This window comes from Genypterus blacodes, unplaced genomic scaffold (assembly GCF_046128005.1).
Source record: "Genypterus blacodes isolate CSIRO-AG114 ecotype Tasmania unplaced genomic scaffold, CSIRO-AGI_Gbla_v1 ptg000040l_1, whole genome shotgun sequence".
Lineage (NCBI taxonomy): Eukaryota > Metazoa > Chordata > Actinopteri > Ophidiiformes > Ophidiidae > Genypterus > Genypterus blacodes.
This window is the reverse complement of record NW_027466853.1, coordinates 2,204,956-2,228,278: the sequence shown is the minus strand read 5'-3', so window position 1 is coordinate 2,228,278 and position 23,323 is coordinate 2,204,956. Positions and strand designations below refer to the sequence as shown.

The window sequence follows — 23,323 nt, the reverse complement described above, 5'->3', positions numbered from 1 at the left end:
CCCGGGTCTTCCACTGACCATACGATCAGAACAATTGGTACTTGCACATTTCTACTTTGTAACTTGCACGTTTAATTTATTTTATTTTAATTAATTAATTTAATTTTGTGTTTTAATTTAATGTTTTTGCACAGTTGTTGCTCTTATGTGTTGATCGCACCAACGACCAGAACAAAAATTCTTGTAAGTGAAATTTTACTTGGCAATAAAGCTCTTCTGATTCTGAACCGGTTCCATCCAGATATAAGTGGGCTCGGTGCAGCAGGTAGATGATGGCTACAGGTTGGTATACAAACTGCAGAGGTTCCAGTGATGGTTTCACCAGCGGCCTAAGGCGGGCCAAGACCAGCCTCTCCAGCACCTTCATGATGTGAGATGTGAGGGCAACTGGTTGATAGTCATTAAAGCCAGATGGAGTCGACTTCTTTGGAACCGGAACCAAGCAGGACGTCTTCCACATCACCGGTGTTTTCTCCAGGGTCAGGCTCAGGTTGAAGAGGTAGCACAGGGTAGCAGACAGCTGGCCGGCACAGGTCCTCAGAACCCTGGGGCTGAAGCCATCAGGGCCTGCAGCCTTGCCTTGGTTGAATCTCTCCAGCTATCTCCTAACCTGGCCAGGTCGTGAAGGGTGCATGTCTTCACAGTGGGGGGTAGACCTTTCAAAGGTGAGTGATTTGAGTCAAGGGCACTCACCAGGGGAATTTGAGCATTGGGAGCAGTGGAGGTGTGTGGAGGCTTGGGTGTGAGGTGGACCGGGCAGCAGATGGCGGTGAAGTAAACCTGTTGAAGAAACAGTTTAGCTCATTTGCCCTCTCCATGCAGCCTCCTAATTGTCTTTCCTTCACCTTGAAGCCAGTGATATGTTTCATTCCAGTCCACACATCCCTGGTGTTGTTCTGCTTCCTCCAGCTTCCTCCTGTAGGAGTCCTTGCACGCCCTGAGCTTGTCCCTCGGTAGTGCTCTTCAACACAGAGAAGTGTGATTGTGGGGGGTTTCCTCCCCGTTGTGTAATGTTGTACTGGAATTTTTGTAATCTGGCTGACTTTTCTAATCATTGCTTGTGAAAACATACATTTTTATTTTTGCTGAATATTTTTATTGAAGAAAGCCACTGACAAAACATTGAGCATATAGCAAAGAAACATTCTGGAGAGTGTTTTATACACAGAGAGGGCAAAAGGCATAATAGGAACATGGATATGTAATAGAGAGCAGCCAGTTATGATGAGATGACATGACAATATTAACCTGGTGGTTCGAATGACATCAATGCTGTTAGTACGATGCCATCATAGGTGTAAGTATGCAGGGTGACATCATTCCAGATAGTGAGGTGAAACCGAACAGGGCATGCAGTAAGAGACACCTCCCCCCTACACAGGGAGGAGGAGGGGAGGCATCGATAGCCACAGAACGGATCATGGACACAAAAGGAGAGGCAGCACGAAGGGAAAGAGAAAAGAGGAAAAGGAATGACCTCATACCCAGATACCACTCCCCTATCCCACTGGCCACACAAACTTGCAGTCACATACCTACAAACATACATAAAGGAGAACATTATTTTGCATTAGGGATAGCCATTACTCTGGCAAAACCTGCAGATTTGTAAAGTAGGATAAGATAAGCCAGGGGTGTCAAACTCAAATACACAGTGGGCCAAAATAAAAAACTGGGACTCACGGGCCAGACTCCATATTTCTTGAAAAATGGACTACAATTGTGTATGTTTTTCCCTCTCTCCAGGTATATAATGATTCACTTTTTCATATGGAAACATACTTAAGTTTAGCTTAACATTAAGTCTGAGACAACACATGAGAAATGGATTTTCAAAGTATCCCTGTGTCTACATTTTCACACTGTTGCAACTGACTCTGGCCTCCTGCTTGAACGCAGAAAATCCGCCAGCCAACTCAAAATCATAATACCACTGGCCTCTGGCATTGAGGCCTCTCTCCGCCAACTAGAATACTGGTTACTATAATCTACATCAACAAAGCATCAAAAAAGCGAGAAAGGAATTGGTAATTGAGAATTCTCAATGACAGATTGTGGTTGTGTCTTAATTTCAAATATTTAATGGTTGCTCACAAAAATGTTAGTAATGTAATGACAAAAACCTACGAAAATACATGCCTATTAACTAAACCTTTATTTGAAGTTTTGTGTACACTGTGAAATGGTGTTTGAGCTAAATGGTGGGCACAGCAGAGAAGTCATAGCCCTCATACTTTGTAGATTTTTAGAAAGGCTCCTTTGTGAAGTGCTGTTTGAGGCCACATAAATTGAAAGCACTGGAGGTTTGAAGTCTTACATAAATCCACATCATTCGGCATTAAGTGGCACTTATTCAGATTGGTGCAGTGCTCGACTGAATCACCTTTTTTCACAGCATTGTTACCCGCAGACTGCTGAACATCTAAGCATTGCCAAGTTTTGCCATACTTAACATTGATTTATACATACATTGCTTTTGATCAGCTGTGAGATACATGTGGGTCAGTAAGGAAACAACTGAGCATTCATTGAGCAAATTAACGTTTCCTCATTTGTGTTGTTGTGTTTGTTGTTTCGGTACATATATTTATGTAAATATATAGTAGATAGTATATCTTGCACTATTTTATGCATGCCATGATCAATCTCCCCAGCGCAGCCTTGTATATTTTCGATCAGTCATCAAGACCTTAGCCATAGTTTACATCGGAAAGAATACATTGTCTACTGACAACGCGGCTAAGCATATTGACAATTATGTCATCCCAACTGGGTCTAGAATAATATGTATCAACCACTAGTACCACAGTACTGGCAACAACAGTTGTTATTTTACCAAACAAAAAGAATGTTAGGTCCTAGAGCACTGACTATAAGAACATGAAGTTGTATTTATCTCATCACATCATGTCATTCTACTTATTACATGATGTGGTTCATAGTAAGATAAAGAAAACCCCTGTTTTTGTTGCTCTGTTTCTGTTATTTAACCAACACATGTAAAAAATTACAAGGTGAGGAAAGAGTAAGAGTGTGTCCATGTGTGTGCGAGGTGTGACTGAGGGATCTAATTAGAGTGATGAGTAGTTATTACGGTTACACATCTCTTGGGTGATTTTGGCCTATTGTATGAGGATGACAATTGAAGAAAGGAGTTAATCGGCAAGTATGTTCAAAGCCTCAATCAAATGGTCAGACCTCATTAACCTACACTGTGACGTGGAGGAATGAGGTAGAGGTGAAAAGAAAAGTGGTGCCCCCTTGCGCAAGATGCAATAGAGTGATGTTGCATTTAGATTTCATGACACAGGTTGTGCTGGTAAAAGACAACATTTTGTCATCTGGGGAATCACAGTTCAATAAAAATAATAGGAAAAGTAAGAGTCACAATCTGCTAACTACTACAGAAATAAAACTTTTTTGTGACAGGAAGTATTGAAATAAAAGCCAAACTGCACAATAAACCTGATCCATGTCAAATTGTAGTATGTGGGCCATAAAAGTTGTGTAGTCCGTGAAGCAGTAAACTGAACTTGGTGAGTAAAAACGGATCTAGACTGCCTGGTTCCAGTAATTGTCAAAGATGAGTAAACACAAATCCAGACTATCCAGGTTTCAGCACACACACACACACACACACACACACACACACACACACACACACACACACACACACACACACACACACACACACACACACACACACGCCCCTTTACAGAGGGGTCAGTGCAGGGCAGTCATGATACGGCGCCTGTGGAGCAGTGTTGGGGGTTCGGTGCCTTGCTCAAGGGCATCTCGGCAGTGCCCTGGAGGCAGACTGGCAACTCTCCAGCTGCCAGTCCACTCTCTTGGTCCATACAGGACGCGAGCCGGCAACCTTCCGGTTCCCAAGCTGAGTCCCTATGAACTGAGCCTGTAATTACTTTCTGAATTTTGACAATTGCCTTATGTTGTTGATTGTGCTGGCTCACTACACCACCCCTGGCATTAGTATAGCAAAAACTAGGAAGCCATGTTAATCACTCACTGTATTTATCAAAGGCAAATACAGTGCATGAACACAAGCGTTTGACACAATTTTCAAATTTTTTACAGTAATGTGACACAACCACCTCTGGTAGTGCTGAAGAGAGCACAGCTCCCCTCTGAACTTTGAGATCACTTGAGAGGTGTAAAACCCATAACATACAGACTTTTAAAGGTTGATATATTTAGCTTTGTAATTTTCTGTAAACTGTTTTAACACATGACACAGCTAAAACTAGAGATTTATACTTTCGGTGCCAGTTGTCAGTAATTGAAGTATTTAAATTATATCCGTAGAATAAACCATAGTGGAATAATATGCCTTGGCAAGTAAATGTCCTGCATTTTCAATAGGTAGAAGATACAAATAGTAGAAGAAGAAGAAGTAAGAATTATAGACTTTAATTACATTATACTGGACTGTTTGATACAAAACGAAAACCATACTATTTCACCCCATTTCCCCCAGGAAGTCTGGTGTCATTACAATAATTCACAGCACATCTGCTCCAAACATGGAGTAACTGTTTGAATCAGCGGACATCTTTCCAAATGGCCATTACTCATTGTCCTGTTTCCAAGCAGATACAGTTTTGTGGTTCCTGTTGTGTGCAGCGAAAGGTTGATTTCTAGACAGGCTGGAAGCAAACCTCCATCATTTTATCACAATACATTATTTCACATTTTGCTGCTGAACCATGTGACCAGATCTTCCTGAGTTTTGTTTTATATTTTACAGTATACCCAGATTTCTGAGTGGCGACAAGCATGTCGGACAGAAGTATTTAAGAAGCTTTTGTTTTTTTTCCACCATAAATATGGAATGCATTCATTTAGCCCTCTTTCTTTTCCTCTCCTTCTCTCTGTTGCTGAGTGTAAAAAAACCCCAGAGCATGTGTCTTTGCGGGAGATACTATTTAATTCGACAAGAACAGACAGCAGCACTACTGTCTGTACTGAGTCACAAACTCTTGTCGAATATTTTTACCTCCTCTATTTATAATCTCTCCTCTGTCCTACATATGTCTTCGACAGCTCTCCTGGGAGGTCTTTGTCACTAAAAAGCTTGCTGTTCTCTTTCTGTCTGCACCTTATGATGAGGTTAAGGAGCACACTACCAAAAGGAATAAAATCTCTCTCTCTTTCTCACACTCTCTCGCACACACAGGCAAACGCACGCACGCCCGCACGCGCACACGCACGCACACACGCACGCACGTATTGGGAAGGAGGCTCTTCCAGAAGACTCAGAGTTGAACAGTTGACAGATTCTATTAATCCACTTAAAGAATACATTAAGTCACTTCATCACATCACAAGCGCAATCTTTCATTCGTTTGAACAAATTGCTTATTTTTTTGGCACATTCATGTAAATGATTATGCGCAATTAGTTCATTGCATTCTGTATTGTAAGACATTATAATGGGTGAACAAGTTGAAACCTGTCAGGCAGATTTTCTCTACATTTCTATTGGCTTTTTTATAAATGTCTCCTGAATTGATGAATTGCTCTCAGGTGTGTTAAAGTTGGAGGAGTTAAATCAACCAATTATCAACCAGTTCCCTCAAACAGCTCACAGGTACATCTCAGTAACCTTTTATTGTCAAGTATATAGACAGAGCACTACAGAGTGCTCCCATTTCTGACAATGGAACAACAAGGAAATGAGCAGGGTCAACAGCCGGCAAGAAGAAGAAAAAAGCGAAGTAAGGTAAGGTGGAAGGCAAAACAGAGGAAGAGGCAGAGGCAAAGGAGAAGGACATACGCATTTTCTGAAATAAGGGCCACGATTGTTGACCAAGCTCTCACTCATGGCTGTACAATGCTGAGGCTGGTTGATGAGTGCAGCCCAATGTTGGGAGGACATGTATATATTCAGTATGTATGGCTGTACCTTGTATCCTTTAAAAGGAATGGTGGCAGAGTGAAGGAGCTACTGTACAGGCTACTCGACAGGTACTGTACATTAAGGATGATTCAAGAACAATCGAGGCATTTGTCAACTTAACCCTTTACATCCTGAATTAGAGGAATACTGTCAACTGATAGCCTGATGTTCGTGTATGAATGTTGTGCATTTTCTGGTTTGTGGAGGGAATAGACTGAGATGTATTTTTCACTGGTTGCATTCAGTCAGTGGGGGTTAGGGAGGAGAGCCTGGTTCCTTTCTTTGTGTGTGGTCTCTGTTCAGCTGCTCTGTCTCTCTGCTCCTATTGCTGAAGTGCTTCCTGCTCACTGGGTAATCCCCTCTGCAGATACCATTTCCCTCATGGGGCTGCTGCACTGTGTGCCTGCGGGCTTCACTGGCTCTGATTGCTCTACATGTGGATGCTGGGGCTGTATTCTCCTCACACCAAGCCATTTGCAATGTCTGCATTTCAGAGAGAAAAGTGAGAAATATTCCCACCAGCAATGTGCTGCCACAGCCTCATACATGCTCTTTCAGAAGAGAGTGAAAGTGGTAATTTGGCTATTACGAAATGTTCCTCCAAGCATACTACCAATGATGTTAATGTGAAAACTTACAGTTCTCACCTCCCGTGTAAAATTACAAACTGTTATTACTAGCAAACATGCTAAGCAGTTTTGGCCTCAAGTTGGGTAGATGCAAATCCACAATGCATAGAAGTCCAATGTTTTTAAAAAAAGTCTTGAACATTACCTGTTGCTGTTTCATTGTAAAAGGTTAAACTGAGGTATTTAGAAATGGTGGTTATCCACTAGAAGAAGCTTGAATCTGACCAGGACTTGAGGTTTTTTCAGCTGCGGCGCTGGTAAGTGGATGTATGAACTCTTTTTTGTAGGCTACATTGACAGAGCTGCCTTGCTACTCTGACACAAACACACTGCCCGCCATCTCTTTACAAACATTTTCATATTGCTGTTTATACAGTTGACCTTTTTATTAAATGCTCATCATTCTCGCTTTTTCAGGTTGTTGCTGCTCTTTTCAAATGTCTACGTGCTAATACAACAATAGGTGAAACTGTGTCTTTCACCCAGAGAAAGATGGACACAGAGCCTATTCATAAAATCGATTAAATGATATTAATTCTTTAAAAATCCTTGTTTATAGCCAATCGGACAAACTGACATTGTGAAAGTCCATGGAGAAGTCTGTACTAAAGCCTACTGTGGTAGAAATCACTTTGCGCTGGTATTTCAGATACCCTTTATCATCACAGTTTTTTTGTGAACATTTAGCTGTGATATAGTCAACTGAGCTCACCACAAGGTGTGTTGACTTGTTCCAATCATGTCACTCTCTAATTTCAAACATGACAGAAAGTTGCACTACATCAGTTTTAAAATTTGTGTGCATATGGACACATGGTGTTTGTTTGAAATTCAGACTCTGTGTGACCAGTGAACTTTCGCCTCTTTAAATCTTGCCTTCAAATGCAATCTTTGTTATTCACATGCATTATCTGGAAAGTTACATCTGAACCCTGGACTAGGACACATGCGTAAAAAATGCATTCCCTTGGATTCTTCCTCTGTTGTTTGGATATTGGTCGCATTTTAAACTGAGATGACAAGGGGCCTCTATGCCCCAAATACAGTATGCATTGTAAAAATTTTTACAGCTGTATCAATAAAACTCTATGAAGCTATGAATATGTACATGTAGACTGTATGCATTTACAATCAGAGATAATAGGTTCATCTGGATGTAAACATCAATAAGACAAAAGTAATACGCCAACATAGAACCAAGATTACCATTATATTAAAATAATTATATTCATAACTGAATAAATATATTAAGTTACATGTCACTTGTCACATGTAGAATGGAAAAAATAGGTGTGTGGGTGGAGGTATGTGTGGAAAACAGAGGTGCAGATTGCGTGTGAGTGGGAACAAAAAGGTTTTGTTGGTTGCTGGTGTGGGAAGGAGGTCTGCCGTGCACACTACAGTGTGTGGGAGGACCATCAGACACAGCTTAAATGGCTCTTTGTAGGCTTGACTACAGTTATCTTAACTTGGTCTCATCATATCCAAAATGTTATATATTGATATTACAATCATCCATGTATCCAGTTAGGAACTCTGATTGGACGATGAACACATGAAATTAAAGAAATACAACAACAGTGTCCCTCTTTAAAACCGAGGTCCTGGTTCTTTACCTGAGCATTTACATTTTAAGACACCATTTAGAGCCCCTAACCCTAAGAAACCATCTTCATAATTATCAGCTCACCCAAAGGAAAAACTAGAAACGTTAAGCACACAACAAAGTGAAGCATGACAAAAACAATAAGATACAACAGGACTACACTGAGATATCCTTCACAGCTCACGCTACACAAGTTATACACATTAGAAAGCATGAAATTCTATTCTATGGGTATAAACAGCAGTGTGCCATATGTGATAACTGCCGAAGATCGCTGAGGTTTAGCAGTGTCCTGGCGTTAACCTCGTTTTTGGTTAACCCTACGAATCTTGGGCTACTTTACACCAGCCTGTGCACATGACTAAGGGCCTGATTGAGAGTAGATAATTTACATGGGGTGTGTAAGTTAGACTACTTGAGTCAAAAGATCAGCAGAGACAGTTATTGGTATTTTGAGTTGAGTTGAGTTCAGTCCAAACCTCTAAGGATGCCAGGGTGACCGGGTGTTCAGTTGTGTTGGAATTTGATTTTTCAGTGTCTCCTGTCCCTCCCTTCAAAATAATCCCCTGACGGTAATCTTGCCAAAATCGGTATGATTCGTAAAGCCCAGTGAACAGATTGGCACAGATGCTTGTGATGAGAAGCTGTGCACTTAATTGCAGCGATCACTTTGGGAAACCAGCAATAGCAAAAAAATGGACCTCTGCACCTGAGTTAAAGGAAACTTCATAAGACAATCTTTGTGCTTCAGCATTGCCCTTATAAATTTGCTGAAGGACCGGGATGCTGACGGCGGTGGTGCAGTGGTTAGCACTTGTGCCTCACATCAAGAAGGTGAGACCAGGGACTTTCTGTGTTGAGTTTGCATGTTCTCCCTGTATCTGTATGGATTCTCTTCAGGTACTCCTGCTTCCTCCCACAGTCCAAAAACATGCAGGTTAATTCGGTCACTCCAAATTGTCCGTAGGTGTGAATGTGAGAGTAAGACTTGTTTGTGTCTATGTGAGCCCTGCGATGGACTGGCGACCTGTCCAGGGTGTTGACGGCTGGGATTGGCTCCAGTGACCCTGTGACCCACTAGTGGATAAGCGGTGATAGATAATGGATGGATGGATATATATATATATATATATATATATATATATATATATATATATATGTATATACGTGTGTGTATGTGTGTGTGTATATGTGTGTATGTGTGTGTATCATCAAGACCTCCATAATTCCACCAATAATGTCCTCAATATGCTGAACATTTTGATGTCTGGGATGCTGAACTAGTTGAGAGGGGAAAAAACGGATGAAGCAATCACAGCAATAACGTGAAGGCAAAATACCACATCTTGCAATGCTCACGGTTGTTGATGTTTCATGTTATTCTACTCTGAAAATGGATGGACGTTTTGATAGAGAACATTTGTTAGCGTTTGGGTCACTGGGTAGTTTTTTTTTGTAGTGGTAGTACATTTGGATGGAGATTCACAGCTTTGCTGTGCTGTCTGTTGGGACAGTGCAGGATACAGGCATCCCAACAGGACTATGACCTCCAACTGGTGCTACAATGGGGCAGAAACTGGAGAACACAACAGTGCTCTCCATAATCACTGACCAGGCAGTGCAGACAAGTGCAGGTGCATGTTTAGCAGGTTTGGCACAGCTGAGACCATACACCTGGAGTGTTATTTGCCGTGTGTGAGCATGCAGATATTGAGAAAATATGAATGTAAATCCTAATAGTCTAATAACTCCCAACAGCCCAACTGCAAGCCATCCTCCCTGCTGAAAATCTATGTGACTTGGACCCCCTCATCTTCATGTCCTCCCCTGTTCATCCCTGCACTGTTCATTTTGAAGTGGGAGCTCCGGACCTGCTCAGAATTGGCATTAAAAGACCCCAAGCAGTTCCAACATGATGGAAGTATACCAAGAAGCTCTTGGACAGGACATGGCTGTTGTCCTAAGTTATGTAGCATAAAAACAACAAATGTGTTGCTCCACCAGCAGAGGAAGTAAACAATGAACAAAAGAAAGTGGAACTGAGCCCTTGCAACTGACACAGCTTGACACACTGTGTTCATGTCTATTTACAGTGAAAGTTCTTTTTTATATGTAAACTGTGGCCTTTAATGGTGGCTGAGGAAGTAATGTTAAGATGGTAGTGTAGTGTGTTCATTCAGGGAAAACTGAGATGTGGTTTGCTTGTCATAACAGATGCCTCTGCCTGCCCAGAGGGAGAGCTGTTCTCCACCTGCCGTGATTCACTTTGAAATGTCTGTTGATGTTTTAGCCAGCCGTAATGGATCCCATGGCTCAAACCTGCAGACATGCCTGTCTTTTATCTCCACGCACACGCACACACACACACACACACACACACACACACACACACACACACACACACACACACACACACACACACACACACACACACACACACACACACACACACACACAAAAACATATTGTCGTCATCCCCCAGTCCCCGGGGGATTGAGGGAAGGGGAAAAGGGAGGAATTAAGAGAAAAGACGGGCTGGATGAGAGAGGGCAGTGATCATGGTGGTAACTGTGAATAATGGCACAGCCAAAGGACTGAAACAAATCACTTGTAGATGATTCTGTTATCTGCAGTCACAGAGGAGCGTGTTGAGCTGAAGCCTGGGTACAACCAGTCACATTATGAAACACTAAATCAAAAAGGTACAATATTTTCAATATTGCTCTTTTGTTTATGATTCTGACCATTCTGGTTTGTTGTCTCATAACACAGTTATAGTTGCATTCAATTTACTGTGTCCTCTAAAGGCAGACTCTCAATGTTCCTTTTATTTGATCCTTGGAGTAAACATGTCTGTCTTACTGTTGATTCATGTATTAAATGAAACAGTTACTGGTATTGGTGCTCCTTTCTCTGATGATTATCTTATTTACCCTATACTGAATTCATTTTATCATGTGCTTGGCAGTATACACATTCAAATAGTGTTTTAGGGCCTTGTTGTAGACACACAAAATATAGTAGATTCATAACTCCATCCTTGTGTATTTTGATATTCACCTGTAAATTGTTTTAGATCTGTTTCAGATCTATTACTTATTTCAACATCAGTATGATTTATGACACTGAGAATGCACAGTCAAACAAAACACAATTTTTACCATGCCATAAGAACAGTTGTCAGTTTTTGCAAGTCAGCTCCTCATTTATTGAATCGACTGTTGCTAACTACAGTATTGTTTTCCACATGTGTAAAACCTGTGTGTGAAACATTCCGGGATCAGGCCGGTCAGTTATAACCAGCAGTCCATCCAAATCAACACAAATGCAGCAGTGCATTTAAATGATGAGATGCAGCAACGCCACATGTTGGGGCCCTGACTCTGGCCATTTGCAGCAGGCTTATTGTATATATTTACGGGGCTGCATGGCTCAGGATGGTAACTCCTTTAGAGCCTGTCGAGGTGTTGTTGAGTAAAACACTGAACCCCTAACTGCTACTTGCAGTTTGGCACTTTGCATGGCTTCTGCCATCAGTGTATGAGTGGGTGAATTAGACATCGTTGTAAAGCACTTTGGATAAAAGTGCCATTTGAATACAGTCCATAATATAACTACAGTCCATATCTCCAATCATGGATGTAATCAGTAAAAGAAATGTTGAGTGAAGGGTACTCATCAGCTTTTTGTTCTCTCTCTGAGTTTATCCGAGAAGCTGCTGGAATCCACGAGATGAAGAAATAATTTTCAGGACAGGTTTTGTCCTCTTCCTTTGATAAAGAATTTGAGGATTGGGAAGCTGACCTCACTGTGACCTTGAGGCAGGAGCATGATTTCATTACTGGAGAAGCTCAAAATGGAGTTGCTCGCTTAATGGGAAGTAAAATGGGAACAATTATTTGGTGTGGTGGCAGTTACTGAATAGGGCCTTTTTTTTACACCTGCGTTCTTTGGGACCAGATTTTTAAAAACATGGAATGCATTTTTTGCGTGGGCTGTCACTATCAATGTTCCATGTGCAGGTACCCGTTTACAGCAGGTACTGTCGCAGTACACCTGAATGGCTGTGACTGTCACTTATAATCTTACAACGATCATATCTCATATATTAAACAAATATATATATATATATATCATATATGATAATTTGTTGATACACGCACACATGCGCACACATAAACATCCCCACACAGTGTACAGCACCAGATGAACAATGTAGCTGTGGGGAGAGTTGCCTCTACATGGTATCAGCGTGCTGCACCAGGCTTTCTTACTATCTGAATTAATTTTTCTTGGTATTATAATTCAGCACACACTTGACAGTGCTGTTTTCTCCCTGCATGAAATAGAATTTCTGTTCATTTGATTTGCTCTCCTTTTGTTTTCTCATTATCTGTAAAACATGTTGTGCACCTCTCCACCCATTTCTAGCCTCAACAATTTTGTAGAGAGGGCAGAAAATGGAAACGCACGCTGCATATCTTCATATGAAAGTCCCCAGGTTCAATTTAGCTGCTTCTACTTTTCAAAATGTTTCCAATAACAAATAGGCCTTGGCCGCAATTCACTAGAAAATTAATCCAGAATATGATGATAAATGACTGCAGAATACCTCCATGGGTGATCAAATGAGTAAAGTGGTCCACATGGAGATGGCGATTCCTCTATCTTCCTCCTGATATTTACTTCCTTCTCTATGTACCACATGTTCACCTCTAGCACAAACTGAAAGATTACACATCAACACATTATCAACCATTGAGGTATCAGAGCTGTGAAGTAGATGTGGTAATGGAGAACATTCAGGTGATTTGGGTTTTTATGAAGCGGTTTTGATTGTATTGAGTGATTAGTAGCTTGACATTTGGTACTACAGTAGTTTCATAGGATTTTGTATGTGGTCCACCTCTAATATTTGAGGTGATGACTAGTGACAAAGCGAAATTGGCTACTGGTAAACTGGTAATAGTGGTAAATTATGGTTATCTAACAAGTGCCCAATGGGGTCTCCTGAGGTAGTCAGTTGCAACACAAAATGCCACATTGTGTTCTTGAATCGATGTGTTGTGTAGTGTGCAAAAAAATGCGTTGGCAAAATACTTACCTTCAACATGGGATCACTGTAATGATTTCATCCTGACTGCTGAAAGAGTATAAGCAGTGACTGACACTATTTCCATTAGTATATCAATGCATACCCAACTGGTATCAGTAGTTGGCAATCAGTTAGTTGGCATCTGTTGTGGACTTATGTTTCCCTTTGAGCAGATTTTACCAATAAATTCTAGGTATGTTTTAATACATAATAATAATAATAGCATGTTGGGCCAAACTGAGAGAATGTATGGTAAATATGGGAATAGAGGAAAGAGGATGAGGAAGGAAGGGGCCATGCAAGAGTTAGCTGACCTGAGGACACGCTATTCAGCACATTAAAGATCCATTATTGATCCCATTATGGTTGGCAGACTATAGACAGCTTTGCATTGGAGCCATCAGTAGGTGTATACCTTAGTTAATCTAAATCATTGATAGACCGAGCACATGTATGTTTCTGAGTACGGGTGATCGTTGGCCGGTGTTTCTTCCTTTCTTGAGTTCATTTGCCTGTCGACACCCCCTCATATCTCACCAGAGCCCTGTCTGATTTATTAAATAGAATGAGATTATAGCAAAATGGCAGGGTTAAAGGGCATAATGCTGGTGCACTGGTGGAGAGAAAATTGCTTCAAAAGAAATGCACCCTAACACCCTGATCTTCCACTTTATTCCCTTTCTCCAGATACTATCACATACTCACGAAAAATCAATACGCTTCAGCTAAGTTCAAAACCCAAATGACTCATGAAAAAGAGAGGTAGCACACGTGCTGTTCGCCCAGTGCAGGTGAATTAAGCTGCAGCAATCGTCATCATTGTTTAGCAAATAGATCCACAGAGAGAGAGAGAGAGAGAGAGAAAGAGAGAGAGAGAGAGAGGGGTGGGGGTGGGGGGTGGGGAGAAATAATAAGATTAACTCCCTGTGCTATTAGCTAACGGTATCTTTTCCCAGAGTGATGGAGGGGCATATCCCCCTCTGAGCAGCTCAGTGTCAACCTCAGCACATAGGGAATTAGCTGATTGTGCTGATAGCTGATCAACTGTGAGGCATAATGAGATATCCTCTTAATAGGCCTGGTTGGTGTTTGGGTTTCAATACTGGTGATACAAAGTTGGTACCTTAACAGTGCTTGAGACCATGCCAGATTAAATAATGCATACCTGAAATAAATACAAAGCAATTAACTATAGAAACCCCCCAATCAGTACTTAACAATACTACACAGACTTGCATTTAACTAGCGAATTTACATACACTACACTGTCTTTAATGTGGTCTGTGATGTGTGTGATTTTGATTGCAAAACTCACTTGGAGATCTTCCTTAGAGAATGAATTATGTGAAGGAACCAGTGGACAATTATCAGCTTGTCCTGTTACAGCTTGATGAAGGCAAGCTGCAAAAATGTTATGTAATAAATAATGCACTGCTCCATTGTATGTTTCCTTTTTCTGCTGCATCATTTTGCAAACGCACAAATGCACACACACATGCAAATATGCTTTTGTGTCAATAGTGTCATCAAACTCACGGTGTCGCTTAATCTTTTTACCTCTAGCAAATTTTATTTAAAAGGCATATTTTATTCTGCATTCCATATCGTATCAAAACAAGATTTTTAAATAGTGAAAAAGATAATTAAGTTACCACTGCCTACTTTCTCCAAAACGTGCATACTTATACCCCAACAAATGTGGAAATTTTATAAATCCCAGGTTTTGCATGAGGGACGGCTTTCAAGCTCCAATTTAGGCATATGGACTCCACCCTAGCTCTTTACAGTGAATTGTGCTGTACTATCTGACTTCTAAGAATGCATTTCCTGCTGTTGAGGTTTTGCTGTGGGAATCATTGACATTTCCAGATGTGAGTAGTTCACACAGGGTGCAATGCTGGGGAGAGAGGCTGACATTTTGTGTCTCTGGGAGTGCTTGACAATGGCGAAGAAGCAGTGACATTTGTGAACGTGTTGAGGAGAGTACTCCCAAGGTTTCCTATTATGTGAAAGTGAGGAAAATTACACATTATAAAGTCATTTCTATTGCAATAATCTGCTCAGATAAAACCTACAAAATAAGAGATAGAAAGAGGTAAGGAAAGTAAAGGAACAGGGCTAGAAAAATAGAAAAGAAAGAAGAGTGAACGTGTGTTTGTGTGTAAGAGCAAGAAAGTCCTGAATAAATTCAACAACCAATTCTCAAGTGGCACGCTGTGTTAAAGCATCTTCAATCTGTTCCTTAAAAACCTCCCTCAACTGCTGCAGACAGTTCCCCCCAGTATAGAAAGCCTTTTACTGTTGATCTTGTATTGAAAAGGTACAAACTGTCACAAACAGAGCGTTGAATAATAATCATAGTGAACACAGTGCTCGTTCCATATGTTATACTACTGCTGAGGGCAAATTATAAAGGTCCAAAGATGATCCTTACCACAAAATCCTGTACATCTGGATTTATAAATCATAAATTGCATGAAGATCATGTTACATTATCCACACTCGCGTTACCAACATATATACATTTGTTTAAAGGCCAGAAATGCCTCTATTGGAAATGGGATGTATAGGATTGTGATCTCATTAAATAATATACAAAGTAACTAAGCACAGCAGCCTATTATGTTATGAGAAATAATGTTCATTTGACAGACAGGCATTGCTGAACTTTCAGTATTTAACCGTTACTAATGTTACTTCAATAACCTTTATCATAAGCCTTTGATAGCGTGAAGCTTTTGTCACAGCTAAAAATGTAAAATGTAGCCACCTTCAGTCAAAACTCCTCAACCTGCTCCAGTCAACAGAATTAAAAATGCGTTATTCTCTCCTATAATGTTATGTTGAGTCATTTAGAGAGTGTTTTAAAAATGTAATTGTCTTTTTGCATAGATATTCCTAAAAGTTCAGTTCACAATAGGATTAGGTAGAACATATTTCACCACTACATGGCCCCTTCATTCACATTATCCAGTTCTATATTATGTTGTTATAAACAAAAATAAGTCAGTGCTGGATAAACATTATAGGGACAAATTGGGCACATTATAAGATTTGTTTGGCTGGTTACTGCTACATATTTGATAGCCAAAATGTAGCTGCCATTGATGGTTTTTGGTAACATTGGTGCTATTATGTTGTAAAAATTGTCTAATTATGTGATCATATACAATTCATTGACAGAGTTGGTTAAAAATCACATACGTGGATCTGAGCTTTGAGGGCCTTTCTATGGACCACTATTGAGCCGTGTTGCCATTTCTTCTACAGTGCAAACATAGGATTATTTTGATCCCAATCTTTGAGTACTATTTTTCCTTAAAACATTCTCTCAGCCTCTTTCATATGATATTGGGCACACAAGCTCCAAACTGATGTGAGAAAGTATCAGGGAGTAACTATAGGATAGTGATCCATGAAAAAATGCTGTGTTGTGAAACACTTTCTGAGACACAAGTTAACATATTTGTATCCAACTAAACATCAGTGACTTGGTTCACAAGTAGTGATCTCGTCATTTGGATAACGACAACACACATTGCAAGGTGTAAATGGCCTGAGTGTGATCAGAATCAGTATTGCTTTTCAGTGTGCCTCACTTTAAAGGAATGTAATGTGCCTGCCTCCAGAATGCCTTTACTTGTCCATCATTATATGCAACATAACTGTAAGTTCCCTGTGTTATCCATCCATATTTTCCAATATCCAGATTGTAGCTTTAATTCTTCTTCTTTATGACTTGGCTACTGGTTCCCCTTTATACTGCATTGTTGTCCATAATATTCCCTTATCTGTCAGGCATGACCCACTCCTTTTAAATGTTTTTTGCTGCCACCATATGCCTTCTTCCCCTCCCCACCAAGCCTTGTGTGCTGCATCAGAGCCTCAGCCGTGATAAAGATGGAACATGGAGATCAAAGCTTGTCATGGTGTGCTTCCCGTTCTGCTGCACTGATATCCTGACAATGATCACCATCAAACTGTCAGCAGTGGATAGGAATTGAGGGCTGAAGTTGGGGAGGTGCCTTGGTAGCTACCTTGTTTTTTTGTGTCATAAATAATTTTCAGCATTCAGAAATGACAAGCTGTAGCAGGATTTACAATTAATTTCTGTGCTTTTTTTTTGAGACAGAGTAAATTGAGATGGATGGTGCCTGGTGTTTGCTGGGGCCTGTCAGGGATGGTGGGGAAAGCTCAGCCTATTATTTTGCAGACCCTGAATTTAGTCATAGCCCAGTGAGGTAGGATTAGATAGGCCGTTTATTCACTTCATGGGGGAGGATTAGGCTGACGGCTTGCTCATGAACTCACTCACTTGAAGGTTCAGAGGAGTACAGACGTCATCTTTATGTCTAACATTACGCCAGCAAACCAATCACAGCACAACATAAGGTGCTTGTGTGGCCTTGTGGGGCTGTCTCTTAAACTCAATGGTGATTTGTTTCGTATTTTGCTGTGAAACACTGAGTATTTATCTTGAAGCCAGTTACCTTTCATAAGCAGATTTGGTCAGCTGTGAAAGTTTTACATTGCACTGAACCCTGGCAAGTTTTGGATATTGCACTCAACTCTCTAAGTTTTGGAAAAACAAGAACTTAAAATCATACATTGTCATTCTTCTATCTGTAAGTTAAGTACCGCTGTCTGTCATTCAACTGGTTTGTTATCACTAGTTTTAAAACAAAACCATTGGGAAACAAGGAAATTAAATGTCCCGTGAGTTATAGCGGTACAATGAACCGTTTTTGCTATTTTTTTGGCCATAGTGTATGTTGAAAAAATAAAAATATAAGTCCACTTAAAATATCAATTATATCAATTATCAATTTTTTTCACTTTAAATGGTTAGTTGGAATGAAGCAGGAATTTACTTTTACTTGAGTTAATAGAGCAGATTTTCTTTCATGAACATCGAGAAATTATTTATTGTTTTAGCTGAGACAATTAAGTCAAAACAACTAAAGTTCACAAGTTGAATCAACTTAAAGAACTTGAAATGCTTCAACACAATGGACATTTATTAGTTCAATATTTTTTCAACTGGAAAAATCTTGGAAATTGAAACCAAGACTACTTTTTACAACAGAAGAATACATTCCATTCAATACTAACCCTAATGAGGATCAGCTACTGTACTGTTTCTGATATGACTATGAATGTGAGGAAGACAACAGAGCAAAGTGTCTCTACACAATGCAAAAATCATTGAGTGGTTCATGAGATCAAATGGCAAGATGAAGTGTCAGTGATTGTGACATCTTGGAGCCTGGAGGAAGACATTGTTGCAATAGATAGCTATAAAAAATCTAGGTTCTTGTTGAAAACTAAATTTTTTACATATATCAGTCATTTCATTGCAACCTCAGGCATTTGAGTACTGGGTTCTACATGTCTGTTATTGGTGTTTATGTAAGATACTATTTCCTGTGGAAGTTCATCCATCCACTCTCTATATACTAAGTTCATGTGTATTCATATAAAAATGCAGACAGTATCATTTCCAGCACAGATTTCAAATGGTTCATCCCCAAATTCACAGATTTGCTTCAACCACAGAGAACCACAGAGCTTCCCAGCAGGAAAAGGTGCTCCTTGTGTGTGAACAGCCCCATTCCAAACACTCAGCTTTCCAATTATAGTACATCCTGCTTAACTGGTGCTTATTAATTCCTTCAAACTCATTATGGCATGCAAAATAGGGGTATCCCATGAGATGAATGCTAATGAAAGCACAAACATCTCAGTACTGCTGCTGGTGGGCTCTCTGTTAAGTTGTTTTAAGGTTCAGCATACAAAGAAAACCGTGCATTGTTAATTCTACTTTGTCCACAGATGAAATCGCCGAAAGGCAACATTGATTAGCCTTTTCCAGTGGAAATTTCTCGTGACAGAAAGTAGTTGCCATACATGTGCAGTGTGGTGTGTATGGATTATGTCTAGACTTTAAGTGGGTCCTACAGTGTATTGCTTGTAGTTGGAGTAAATAAAGCATGGAGACTGTCTGACAGTGAGCCAGCAGGGCCAGGCCAAAGGGCTAACCCAAACAAAACACTTCAATCTCTCACAGTTGCTCTCCAATGCTCCCCAAGGGCTTGATTGATTGATTTGCTGGCCAATCAGAGTGCATTGATCTAAGAACCTAACCCGCACCCCCAACTTTCCCGGCTTCCTCTCTGTCCATTCATTTGCTGCCTGTCAGAAGTATTCACTGGAGGGCAGTAGCTGAGGAGGCCTGTACTTTTAAACACATTTTCCCAGCTTTCTGAAGAGTAGACTGTGCTGCGCACTGCAACACATTCATCATTGTTATCTGATGCGTTCTGGATCAAGTTTATGTTCATATGGCCCATATTTGATTCATTTACTGTGGCAGGATATAAAAATCTTATTTGGCTGAACCCCTGAGCATATGCAGTTTAATGTTGACATGTTAAACTTCTTTGGCATATTAATTCTGATAGCGATTAGACAATGACTGCGGTTGCATGGGTCAACTGTTCTCACACCCAGTGCAATCAAACCAATTTTCCTTGTGACACCACAGGTTATGTAATATTTTGTGCTGGTGCACAATGGTTGGACACAGCTACCTTATCTCTCCTTGTAAAATGCTAATTGTAGTTCTCTGACAAGCTGTTTAGGAGTTTGTGAGAGAGAGAGAGAGACTTTCATAGTAGCTACAGACTAATAATCTCATTGTAGTAGTGTAGTAGTGACACTTGAGATTGTGACGTAATCTAAATAAGGACAAAATAAATGAGGTAGGCATCAGGCTGTCAGAAAGTAGTTCTGACTTTGCAAAGCCAGCATCTACTATAGACACGCCTAAATCAGCATGTTCGTCACAGTATAGTACCAAAGGAGTTAACAGAAGACCCTTGGTTTACTTCTCCAAAAGTAGGAAACATAACTTTTTTCCTAATAGTCCCCTGAGAAAGATGCACCCATAAAAGACAATCAGTGGAGAGAGTTGCATCTTCCTAGGTGAACATTCTTTACTTAACTCAAACTTGCCAACTGGGATAGGCTCCATCCCCCCACCACCATGCACAGGAGAAGAGGTAGAGAATGGATAGATGCTTTGATGGATAAAGAGAATGCCATATATAAGAGATTCTCCATCATCTTTTGCCCTGATCATACTTCCAAAAGGACACATATATGGGGGGGCGCAGGTCAGTTTGCGCTGCGTCAGCCAAAATAAGTAACACTAGTAGTACATCTAACCTGCGTTTGTTTAGTTTGTTGGGGAAATCGAAGCACAAATATGAATCAAATTGCGTCCCAGTGTTTAGTTAGAACATCGCTGCATTGCCTTGACAATCATCTTAGCACTACAATCCTCTTACAATTAATGATATGGGCATTGTGACTCCCTTACACTGTAAAGGTATGAAAATGAGAAATATGCAATGAGCAGGAATTTCCTTAGTTAATTCCAGTGATTTCTTTCCAGCATGACGATATTGGAAAGTTATTCTTCAGCTGACCTTCCTCAGACTGCCGCAGGAGAGGCTGATAATTGGATAATTGTAAATAACAGATTGGAACAGATTGTACCAGTTTAATTCTGATCAAGCGTTTGTTTGAATTTTGAACATTAGCTAAATAATTGCTCTCTTTGTCTTTGTTTGACAGGGGGGATATTTGAGTCCATTGAAAGTGGCCCATCAGGTGCTGAAGAACTAGCCTTTAAATTTGCTTTAAACACAATCAACAGAAACAGAACTCTACTGCCAAACACCACACTCACTTACGACATCCAAAGGATAAACATCTACGACAGCTTTGAAGCCTCCAGGAAAGGTATGAGCTGTTTGTGATTGCACTATTTGTTGTGATTGTTGACATGGTTGTTTTGTGTGCGTGTGTGTGTGTCTCTGTGTGTGTGTCTGTGTGTTATGTCTGTATGCATAAAGTATGCCATCGATATTTTGCTAAATGTGTTCTATGTTAGTGGGCCGTGTGCTGCGGTGGCTTATATTGTGACAATTATAATCAGGCGAGGGAGAAATGGTTTAGCACTTGAAACGTAAACACACAGAATTGATTGGTTCCAGGTAATGACTCAGCGGCAGTAATTCAAAGACCTGTTTGGCCCCCTGAGACAGCCAATAAAGCGCTATAATCAGTTTTGTGTGTGCATCAGGCTGACATTTCAAGTCTCTTATCAATTACAGGCCATTATATCCTGTCTCTGTGATTTAGCCAACTGCCTCATATCAAATCAGGTGATTAGACTGTACAGTTCAGCAAATAAAAATATGTGCTATTATTTGTATATGCTCTCAGTGCAATTTCATGAAAGCAAGCTAATCAATCCTATTCACTGCATTATTTGTTTAAGGAACACCAGACACTATCAGGCAAACACACTGTTATTTAAATGAATCTAACAGTATACAGATAATTAAGTAATTTGCTGAAAGAATACACTTTTTTTTGGCTTATTTACTTTACACTGCATGAAATGTTCCTGGACCCGTTTCCTGCATTAACAGTGAACACTGCCATTCAGCATAAATTGCTAATGTGGAACAATTGTGTATCAATATTCATTCATGGCAGAGAGAGCTGCAATGGACAATTTTCTTCAGTGGCTGAGCACTGTCGGAACTAAATAGTGACACATATTACTCCTTTGTATATTTTGCTCATTTCATGTGAGGAACCCAGCGCAAAGTGCTTCTACTGGTTTTATAGGCTAGAAATCCAGTTATAATAAATGATACAAGTCTATTCAAGCAATTTAATGGAGATATTGTTTTGCATGTTGAGTTCCATTCAAATGTCACCACACTAATGTGGACTGGTACCACACAGATATTCATACATTACTATAAAGCAGGGGTGGGGAACCTTTTTCCTATCACGGGCCATTTTGATTTTGCCATCAGTCCTCAGGGACCATACTAAATTATTGAACACAACTTTTGTTGAGGGGGTGGGGGGCGCTTCAGAATTTGCGCTGCTACTTATTTCTGCTATAAAGGATATGGCAGACTGGGTAAAAATACAGGCTGCGGCTGGTTCTAACCGGCACATGGGAGGTCTAAGACAAAGTGCACGGTTTTACTTTTAAAGCTGGCAATTTTTTAGAATTGGCAACTGAAATAGGACTGCTTAAGTCAAAAGAAAAGAAGGGCAGAGTTATTGGTGTTCAGAGTTGAGATGCGTGGGCGCGGTCTTGTTGCCAGGATCGCTGGCTGTTCAGCTTTTTTGGAATTAAAATTTTCAATGTCTCCTATCCCTCCCTTTAAAACCAGCACCTGCCTGCAATCTTACCAAAATCAGTACGACAGAAGAATGCCCTGATTAAATTTTTAATGTGACTTACAGTATACCGTTGGTGTTATTCATATGCCAAAATTATTTCATAGACATTAAATCCCTGCAAACACACCAGTGTGATTTTGTTTTGTTAATTTAAAAGAACACAGTGTAATGAATAAACACAACAACATTTAACCCTCGTAATGTCCTATTCTCCTATTCTACATACACCTATTGTTCTCTGGGGTCAAATTGACCCCAAATTGTTTGACTGTTATTTAAAGCATATAGTGTAAATTTTCAATTAATTGTGTGCCACACCTTTAGTCTGACTCCAGTCCAACGCATCACCACACATTTTTCCATTCATTTTGGAATTTAGGACCAAAAAGCCTTGTTTATATAAAGTATACCCTATTTTTGGGTTTAAAAAATAAAATAATAATAAAAAAAAAAAAAATGGATATGATCTTTACTATTTGACATGTACCAGAGTGGAATAAGTCAAAGTATAGTGAGGGTGCTGTTCTTGAATTTTTGATGGTCTAACTCCAGTCCAAGCCATTACCACAAAAACTTCACTTAATTTTAGAATTTAGGTCCAATAGAGCTTGTTTACATAAAAGTTGGTAAAGAAAGGCAGGGATTTGGGCTTCTGCCGCCCTAAATCCCTGCATGTACCATGGACCTGGCATCGCATGCTGCTCATACCTCTTGTTGTCCCATTATTAGATAACCATTGCTTGACAACACATATCAAAGATGCGTTGGAAAGCAGTATGGTGTGACAATTTGCCCCATTA

At 40.2% G+C, this 23,323-nt stretch overlaps 1 protein-coding gene across 1 annotated transcript in view; it reads left to right on the top strand.

Annotated features, from left to right (window-relative positions):
- grik2 (glutamate receptor, ionotropic, kainate 2) overlaps window positions 1-23,323 on the top strand; it is a 190,678-nt gene that overhangs the window by 31,367 nt on the left and 135,988 nt on the right. The window contains exon 2 of the mRNA XM_076148425.1: window positions 20,886-21,053. Coding sequence (XP_076004540.1) covers window positions 20,886-21,053 — 168 coding nt within the window. The remainder of the gene's footprint in view (window positions 1-20,885; window positions 21,054-23,323) is intronic.